The sequence below is a fragment of the Microtus oregoni genome, unplaced genomic scaffold (assembly GCF_018167655.1).
Source record: "Microtus oregoni isolate MIOR12 unplaced genomic scaffold, Mior012 000002F_ref0000024, whole genome shotgun sequence".
Taxonomy (NCBI): Eukaryota; Metazoa; Chordata; class Mammalia; order Rodentia; family Cricetidae; genus Microtus; species Microtus oregoni.
Window position 1 is genome coordinate 86179404 of NW_024543061.1, and position 9978 is coordinate 86189381.

General features: G+C 49.9%; 1 protein-coding gene across 1 annotated transcript in view; it reads right to left on the reverse strand.

Moving 5' to 3' along the window:
• Itpr2 (inositol 1,4,5-trisphosphate receptor type 2) overlaps positions 1-3868 on the reverse strand; it is a 420430-nt gene extending 416562 nt beyond the window's left edge. Inside the window, exon 1 of the mRNA XM_041632277.1 lies at positions 3544-3868. Coding sequence (XP_041488211.1) covers positions 3544-3635 — 92 coding nt within the window. The 5' untranslated portion in view covers positions 3636-3868. The remainder of the gene's footprint in view (positions 1-3543) is intronic.
• Positions 3869-9978: the final 6110 nt, after the last annotated feature.

Below are 9978 nucleotides of genomic sequence, written 5' to 3' on the forward strand. Positions count from 1 at the left end.
AGGGGCACCATGGAGGGAGGGAAAAGGAGAAGAATGGGGAAAGAGAAACAAACAAAAGTGTTTGGGAAATACCATAATGAAGCCTAACTCTTTATAAGCTAATTTTAAAAAAACTTAAAAAAATTTTAACCATGCCTAGCTGCAAACAATAAAAAGAACCTACAAAATCACAACTGTCCCTGTTTGTCCCCTACAGGCCCCTGTGTCACGGGTGCTGCCCTGATCTCCCGTCACTGCTGGGCAGGGCCAAGGGAAGGCTCTGTCTTAGCTTACTTTCCTGGTGTGGGCTGTAACACTAACCAGAAAGTTAGCTGGGTGTACGTGACTTACAGGTTACATCTATGAGGGAGTCAAGACAAGAGCTCAAGGCAGAAGCCTGGAGGCAGGAACTGAGGCACAAGCCACTGAGACACGCTGTTTACCAGTTGGCTTGCTCTTCCAGGCTTGTCTGACCTGCTTTGTTAAGCTCCCCAGGACCACCTGCCCGGGGTTGACTCTGCCCAGAGTGGACTGGGCTTTCCCACATAAATCATTAATTAAGAAAATTCCCTACAGACATGTCCATAGACCAATCTGACAGAGGCAATTCTTTAACTGATACTGCCTCTTGCTAGGTGATTGTAGTTTGCCCTAAGGTGACAAAACCTATTCAACAGAGCCTCTGTCCTCCACATTTGCAGCACACACACATACACACACATGCACACATACACAATGCACACTTACACACACATGCACACTCATACACATATACATACACACACATGCACACTCATACACATATACATACACACACATACACACTCATATGCACACAATGCACACTTACACATACATACACACATGCACGTGCGCGTGCACACACACACACAGGGTAGTGAGTCACTGGGAGCACACCCTAACCCTGTCCCCCTGCTCACAGGCACCTGCCATCTATACTATGCCACTGTCATTCCAAAGCAACAGAATCCATAGACTGTAGAAATGAAGCCTCCAAAACTGTGAGGACAAACTAGTTCCCTCCGTGCAACTGAAAATATCAAATATTTTTCTATAAAAATAGGACACTGGCTCTATATTCCATGACCTTAATTAAACCATCACAAAATTAAGTGTAATTATTTCTCAGTAGTTGAAACGTCTCACTCCTGAATTTTGAAAAAATTATTTTATAAGACAGAATCCCTAGTTACCAAATTACATATTAATTTTTAAAAATCAATGGGGTGGTTTGCCTTAGAACTTAAGCCTCGTGAGATGTGCCAGGCAGTTTCTGGAAGCATCTTTGAAGTTTCTACATAATCTGCGTATCTCACGTACAATGTTGTTTGTATTGACACGACAATTAAAATCTCAGGTTGAACATTATTAGATATTGCCCAGATGTGAAAGAAATGGCAGGCTTTTCTAAACGGCAGCAGGTATAAAGACGTCAGTGTTTGTCAAGTAAAATGCCACAGGACCTTCCTACTGTGCCTTACTTCATTGGATTTAAACTCACGCAGAACCCACTGAAGTCCACGTCACTGGGCTGGCCTGGAGTGCCCTTTGAACATCATTCACCAAGGGCCAGAAAATTCTATCAGGGGACATTGCAATGACTTCTGTAGCCGCCCTCTGAAAGCCTGTTGACAGGGGAGTGCAGGGCCAACCACACTAGCTGCCTGACCTCTGCAGTTCTATGACCTTCCTGAGCCTCAGCTATCCAACCAGAGCCGCAAGCTCCACCCAACTGTCTTTGACTTGGACTCTGCCTTGCCAGTCATCTCAACACTATTGTCTCTCAACTAGGGAATGACACATTCTGCGAGCACATTCTAAAGAAACTTGACTTCCACACCAGCAGCAAGAAAGCAGTGAGCCGGAGAAGCAGCGCTGGCGCCACCGAGCAGGCCGCAGTGACAGCGCTCACGCTCATGCTTCTGCCTGAAGTTAGCATGTGAAAGCCAGGAGTCGAAGGCAGGAGGACACAAGTGCTCTCTGCTTCTTGAGTTGCTCACTTCTGGTCTCAACAGCGCCTAGAGACAAGGCCACGGCTGTGGAAGCTGACCACCCAACCTTTCTAGTATTTGTTTCCTATGTCACCCACTTGTAACCTTGCCGGGTCAGAAACAGAGTCTGTCCTAGCCCTTGAACTCTTGCCTAATCTGGGTGGTGCTAGTTACTGCATCAGCTAATTATCTGGTGAATGCGGTCATTACAGCTTTGCCATGCTAAGCACTTTGCCTCTCTTACCTCCTTCCTCCCCGCCCCCTTATGGAGAAACCACTGGGTCCACTTTTACACTGAGGAGATGGAAGCCCAGACAGATTTCCTAACCTGGCTAGGGACAGAAGGTTTGCAAGTCAAAGGGTGGGGGTTACAGCCTAAACCTCCTGTTTCTAGAGACCCTCTTGTTAGCTACTAACTGGAAGACACCTTTCATGTCGGCCAAGGCTCAAGAATAAGTCGGACAGAATTCATCGGCAAAGCCCTATCCTGGACGCAAACTGCACTTGGAGTATGAATTCTCTCAGAACAACTCGACCCAGTGGAAATATGCGTAAATTATTCCACACTTCAATCTCAGGAGTAACACAGATGGACAAGATAGGCCGATTAAAACTTCCTTCCTCCCTGAAGTCTGGGGGACATGCGAGAAGAACAGAAACTGTAACTTCCAGGGAAGGCACAGGCAGCAACACCGTCACCAAAAAGATCTCCCTCACAGCCCAGGGGACAGGACTCCAAAATTTAACAGCGAGCAGCCACCAGCCTCAAGTCTCCCGGATTAGACAGTCTAAAGAGCCAGGGTGGTGAAGTAACCCAAAACCACCTGTGTACTAAAATATATCGCAGGGCACAGTTAACTATGCATCGGCACGCACACGGTGTAGGAAATTTCTAGAAATCAGAAAAGGTTCTACTTAACCAGCACGCTGGTTTTCTGTAGGATATACATATGTATTTCCCCAATTCAAAAGCCAATTCGAATCTCGGGAGCCTGCCTAAACTGTTCACTTCATTAGGCTAAGGAGATGGAAAGAGGAAAAGAAGATACAAGTTCTAGAACCCGGCTGCCCACGAGGCCAGTTCTGGCAAAGCCAAAGGGGTGAGTCTTCCCTTGGCAAGGCCAAAAGGAAATTACTTCAGCGAAGAGGGGCTGGTGATCTCCTTGAGACGGACAGCCACTTTAGCACTGTGCGACATCGCCTGCTTTCCTGGCCAACGCCAGGGACCTCAACCCACCGCTCTTTCCTTTCCAACCGGGCGCTGAGAAGGGCGGTGGGGAAGACAAGGAGAAAACACACATTTTAGTCAAAACAAGGCAGGAGTCGCCAGGGAAGGCAGCCTCGCGGGGCCTGTCCGGGGCGTGCGAACCACTTCCTCTTCTCGGATGTGTCTCGGGCTGGAGATTACGAAGTTGCTGAGAAGCGCTCGCGGCTTCCTGCGCGCGGGGACCTAGGGAACCCGGGGCCGCCCCAGGCGCAGACCCCGGACACGCCGCGCGGGAGGGACCGGGACCAGGACAGGCTGGCGCTACCCAGTGCGCGTCCTGCTTACCCCAGGGTGCTGATGAAGCCGTTGACCGAGCCCTCCGCGTAGAGGGACACGATGTCCCCAATGTAGAGGAAGCTGGACATTTTGTCAGACATGCTGCTTCACGCTCCTGTAGCCGTCCCCGCTGTCTCCGCTGCGCGCAACGGTGAGCTCAGAAAAGTGGGGTCCAAGGAGTCCAAACGGCTCAGCCTGGCGCGCAGCAGCGAGGCCACTGCTGGGGACACCGCGATGGCCCCGCGCCGCCGTCGCCGCCTCTGCCCTGCCGTAGGTTTCCTGTTCCTGGCGAAGTTCTGTCCTACACCTTCGCTCCTCCTCCCTGGCCCGCACTCCCTCCGCGGCCCCACAGTGCGCGCCCGGCTCGAGCAGAGCCTCTAGGTCCCCTCGGGGGACTCTCTGGACCAGGTGGCGGTGTCCACGGACCGAGGGGGCGGGGAGGAGCCCCGGGGGGGGGGGGGGCGCGCGACCAATCAAGCCTAGGCGGCCGGGGGCGGAGCGGGTCCGGGGCGGGGCCAGCTCCCGGAGGATGGGCCACCCTGAAGCCGCCGGGACAGAGGCTTAGGAACCACGCTGGGCGGCGCTGCAGGGGCGGCAGGGACACGGCCGGCCAGGGACAGGGGCTCTGGGCTCGGAGCGTTCTTGGAGGGGCGGCCCCGGGATGCACAGCAGCAATCTGGAGGGACTTGGGGAAGGGAGGGAAAACGAGACGGTGAGCTCAGGAGGGACCTAACTGGGCTGGGAAAGGGTACAGTGCAGCCAACGTAGAGGGGTGGGCCCGGAGCACACAACGACAATCCCTATTTGCGAAAGGTAAGGGACTTGGAGGGGGTTGACCCAAGGGCTTGAGTGAAACCGGCCTTGAGGGACACCGACTGGGAAGAGGGTGCAGGGAGCCGCTCTGCATGGGGCGGGACCTGGAGCGCAGTGACCCGTCCGGCTGAGATCATGAGCCTGCAAGCACTGACGGACCGAGGCCACTGTGGTGTTCGCGCGGTGCAGAGGCCGGAAGACCCCTGACGGTGGAAAGCTGGAGTCGGGGTGGATGTATATTTGGATGGGGAAGTTGTTGTTTGAGAGGAGAAAGGGTTGTGGAAGACACACAGATAAAAAAAGAGGCGCTAAAGGGAGGCGGGAATGAGGGAGCGCTCCTGTGGAGTGTGTTCTTGGGTCCGGTTTTTCTCAAGTTTATGGTGGGGAAAAAGGATCCAGCAGCCGCAGCAGCCGCAGCTGCCGCCGTGACCACCCTGGCGACCGTCAGTAGGTCACCGATGCCAGTGAAGGCTCAGCAGGGCTGAGCTTTGTAACTCCAAGTGAAGGTAACTGTGGGTTCCAGCTGCAGGAGCAGGTGGCAGCCCTTGTAGCCCCGGAGATGGAGGCGGGACACAAGTCGTGGGTGTCCCCTCTGTTGCGTGTCTAACTCTTAGAGCGCCGTTTTAGAAGTGTTTGTCCTACCCTGCAGAAGCGTGGACGAGTTGAACACCGTGGTGACCATGACACTGGTCACTCAATAAAAAAATAGAAAATGCTGCCCAAGCAATCAGTATAGAGCAAGGGATGTGAGAAAGCAGACAGAATGGGCAGGGGCATAAGCCAAACTGCCGCTGACCAAAATGCAGGGTTTACTAGTATCCTTTTACCTTACAGTTGTTCAAAGTTGTTTAGGGTGGAGAGGTGTTTAGGAAGCCTCCAAGGTAGCATAGAATAATCAGGAAAGGGCAGAGTCTCCGTGCGAGACAAAGCCTACCTCTCCTGGACTCAGCAAGAAGCTGACCATTTACGCACTCCCACTGCCTCTCCCCCTCCCCCTCGTTCCACCTGAGCCCACAGAAAACAGGAATTTAGTAAGTTCCCTATCCATGATGGGAGTCACCCTGTCTATGTTCGTGGTGTTAGTGTTGGGAACCCTCCAAATGATGGGCCCTGAGTCCTAAAGTCTTGAGGTGATTGATGGCCCTGGAATGGAAGTGGCTGTTATTCAGGGGACTTGCGTGCTGTGTTCTGTGATGGTCCTTGCTACCATCCAACACACGCTTAACAGCTACTGACCTAAATCCCGAAGGTTCCCTAACACAGGCAGGGTGACTTGAACAAAGGAGGTATGAATATTTACACTGACAAACTGATGAAACCTCAGGCTGGGTTCCCGAGTTCTGGTTCCTAGTGAGATCAGCCGTGACCTGGAGTAGGGTCTCCTAAAAACCAAGAGGTCAGAGGTCCAGGTTAGAAGTCCAGTTGCCTAGGGTATGACACCATCTTCCTGAGGCACCTCTCAACACCTTTCTGCCATCTTCTGTTATTTCTGCACTGTGTCTGTGTGTGTCTCTGTGTGTGTGTATTATGTGGATGTGTCTTGTTATTCCTATACTCTGTGTATGTGTGTTACATGGGTGTGTCTGTCTTTTATCTCTGCACTCTCTGTGTGTGTCTGTATGTGACATGGATGTGTCTTTTATTATTTTGGTTGTCCGTATGTGTGTGTGTTACACGGGTGTGTCTTTTGTTATTTCTGTACTCTGTTTGTGTGTTACATGTGTGGTATATACACTGTATATACAACTGTAGAGGCCAGAGTTTGGCATCAGGATGTTTTCCTCAGCTGCTTTTCCACCTTGCTGCTTTGTTGCTGTTGTGTGGGAAGTTTAAGGGGCATTTGTTTGTTTTGAAGCAGGGTCCCTCACTGAACCGGAAGCTTACCATCACATGTCCAAACCCCAGTTACAGGGTTATCTGTGCCTGTCATGATGCCCAGCTTTTACATAGGTCCTGGGCCTCAGCCACAGCGAGCACTTTACCGCAGAACCACATCCACGACACCCCAGGCTGGCTCACCGCACTAGAAACATCCTGAGAGTGGTCAGCATCTGACTTGCTCACCCTTCATGGGGTCCTGAGGGCTGGCGTGTGGCTCAAGGGCAGAGCACTGACCAAACATGCACAAGGCCCTGGGTTTTAGCTCTAGTACTACAATTTAAATAATGGACTGATAAAATAATATTTTGTGTTTTCCATATTTATTTTATTTTTATTTATTCTCTTGGTTTTTTGAGACAGGGTTTCTCTGTATAGCCCTGACTATCCTAGAACTCACTCTGTAGACCAGGCTGGCCTGGGACTTACAAAGATCCACCTGCCTCTGCCTCCTGAATGATGGAATTAAAGGCATGTGCCATCACCATCCAGCTAATAAATATTTTATGGTTATTATCTCAAATGAAGAGTAGATGTTAAGAGTACGAGGTTAACCAAATGACAGTCAGTCTCCTGTGCCACTGAAACCATGAGTCACTTCAGCAAAAGTGGCAGTCGCCAGACCTAAAATTCTGTAGAGGCAATAAACCAGGCAGAGTGTAATATCTGAGACATTTATTCAAGGGATTGAATGTGTTAAAAATGAACTTCCTGTAAAGAGTCCAATTCAGCGATCAGTTTGTCAGAGTCATCGAGGATTCACAAGCTGTCCCCTGTAGCATGAGTTCTAATTGGCATTAATAACAAAACCCAGAGTCAGGTATCTAGGAGGTGAAGCAGAGAGGCAGAGGAGTCAGGTTTCTAGGAGGTGAAGCAGAGAGGCAGAGGAGTCAGGTATCTAGGAGGTGAAGCAGAGAGGCAGAGGAGTCAGGTATCTAGGAGGTGAAGCAGAGAGGCAGAGGAGTTAGGTATCTAGGAGGTGAAGCAGAGAGGCAGAGGAGTTAGGTATCTAGGAGGTGAAGCAGAGAGGCAGAGGAGTCAGGTATCTAGGAGGTGAAGCAGAGAGGCAGAGGAGTCAGGTATCTAGGAGGTGAAGCTGAGAGAGGCAGAGGAGTCAGGTATCTAGGAGGTGAAGCAGAGAGGCAGAGGAGTCAGGTATCTAGGAGGTGAAGCTGAGAGAGGCAGAGCCCCTATTCCTTAACTCTACAAAATCTCCTCAGACTGAGCCCTCAGAATGCAGCCGAGCTCGGTCTCTCTGCCCAGTCATATCCCTCCACTTCGCTAGTGCTGGGATTAAAGGTGTGAGCCACCACTGCCTGGCTGTTTCTCTTTGAGACTGGATCAATCTCTTGTAGCCCAAGATCTGTCTGCCTCTGTCTCCCGAGTGCTGGGGTTAAAGGTATGAGCCACCACTGCCTGGCCTCTATGACTAACCAGTGACTTAGCTCTGCACTCTGATCTTCAGGCAAGCTTTATTTGTTAGACTACAAACAAAATATCAGTATAGTCCCATCACTGAATGTGTCGTGGATTGCTTTCCTCTCTTCTTTCCCTTGCAATGAATATAATTTTAAAAATACAGCTGGCTTACTGAGCAGTCTGATTTATGAGCTTCATATAAACTACAGAATTAAAAAGTCATTCTCTCTCAACAATGCTATACCGAATTTACACATTTGACTGCTTAATAAGTCATCAAGGACCACTTTTGGGCTTTTGGCTTCTTCTTGTTACAATATACCCTAGGAACTGGGGCGATGGCTCAGCTGGTAAATTGACTACCAGACAAGGATAAGGAAATGAGTTTGAATCCCCAGTACGCACATAAAATCGCGGGGATGACAACACATATCTACACTGGGAAAGAAGCAATCAGGAAGACACCAGAACCAGATGACAAGCCAGTCTAGCTGTTCTAGGTACAGTAAGATCTAAGTACATCTCAAAAGACCAAGGCAGAGAGCACTCAAAGAGACTTTACACTGACTTCTGCCTCATATACACATAAATACACATGTGTATGTGAACACGGGATGCACACAACACATACGTAGGCACAAGCATGGTGGCACACACCTGCAATTCCTGCATTTAGAAGGCTGAGGAAGGAGGATCAGGAGTTCTAGGCCACCCTGTGCTGCATGATGAGAAATTGTCACCACCCACAGAAAAAAAGAAAGGCAGAAATGCACAACCACATGCGTGTCCCAGTCCCATTTAAAATGCTAATCTTGTCTCCTCTAGGCCTCTTCGGATCAGGAGTCGGCTCTGAGGCAGGATGCTGTATCAATGATTGTCCGCACCGCTATGACTTAAGAATGGAAGGATTGTTTAGGCCCACGGTGCGAGGCTGCAGATCATGATGGTGGGAAAGCCATGGCAGCAGAAGTACAAGAGGCTGACCCCATGGCATTTACAGTCAGGAAGTGGAGGGACATGAATGCTTCTCTTCTTCTTTTCCTCGTACAGGACTCTGGTCCCGAGATGCGCTCTCCACATTCCCTTCTCAGTTACCTGATCTAAAAGCTTCTGCGCAGGTGTGCCCAGGGGTTTATATTCTATATTCTACCCCAGGTATTCTATACCCTGTCGGCCATCCATGTTATCGAGCACTAACTCTTCACACGTTAGCTGCTGGGGCATTGTGATGGGAACTGGAACCCGGGTGGACCAAGAGTCAGGCATGTGATTTACATCCCCTTAGACCTCTGCACACTTGGCCAATACAGAAGAGTAGCAGTGGCTACTAGCCAGGTGGGTCCCAAATGTGGGTTCTCTGCTTCACACAAAAGTGAGGTCTCAATTGCTACAGAACTCTGCAGCACACAGTTCCCTGAAATGGAGGAGTGGGAGCCAGACATACTGGCCACTTCCAGGCCCTCTTGAATCTACCCCCAGTGCTGCGGATTCTGCTAAGGTTGCCTCCTTTTTACCTTTGGAGATTTGAGTCCTCCTCGTGGCAGTTCAGCCTGTTCACCAGACCTGTACTGAAAATCCCGTGATTGGGGGGGTGTTGTGGCGGTTTGAATAAGAATGTCCCGAGAGGCTCAGATATCTGAATACTTGGTCCCGAGTTGGCAGACTGTTGTAGAATATCAGTTTAAGATGTGCTACATTCGTTTATGCTGTGGAATATTTATTTAATGATACAAAGATGTGTTGCATTCTTTTATGTTGCATTTGTTTAACACTGTGAAGCTGTGTTACTTTGCCTGACTAAAACACCCCATTGGTCTAATAAAGAGCTGAATGGCCAATAGCTTGACAGGAGAAAGAAATGGGTGGGGCTGCCAGGCAGAGAGAATAAATAGGAGAAATATAGGGAAGAAAGTCAGGAGCAAGAAAAGGGGAAGGAGAGAAGGATGCCAGGGGCCAGCCACAGAGTAAGAAGGAAAGAAAGACATACAGAATAAAGGAAGGTAAAAAGCCCAGAGGCAAAGTGTAGAAGAAAAGAAACAGGATAAGTTAAGAAAAGCTGGCTAGCCGGGCGGTGGTGGCACACACCTTTAATTCCAGCACTCGGGAGGCAGAGGCAGGAGGATCTCTGCGAGTTCGAGGCCAGCCTGTTCTACAAGAGCTAGTTCCAGGACATGAACCAAAAAGCTACGGAGAAACCCTGTCTCGAAAAATCCAAAAAAGAAAAAAAAAGAAAAGCTGGCTAGAAATAAGCCAAGCTAAGGCTAAGTATTCAAAAGTAAGAATAAGAGCTGGGAGCTGGGTGGTGGGTCCCCAAAGAGTAAAAAAGACCAACTT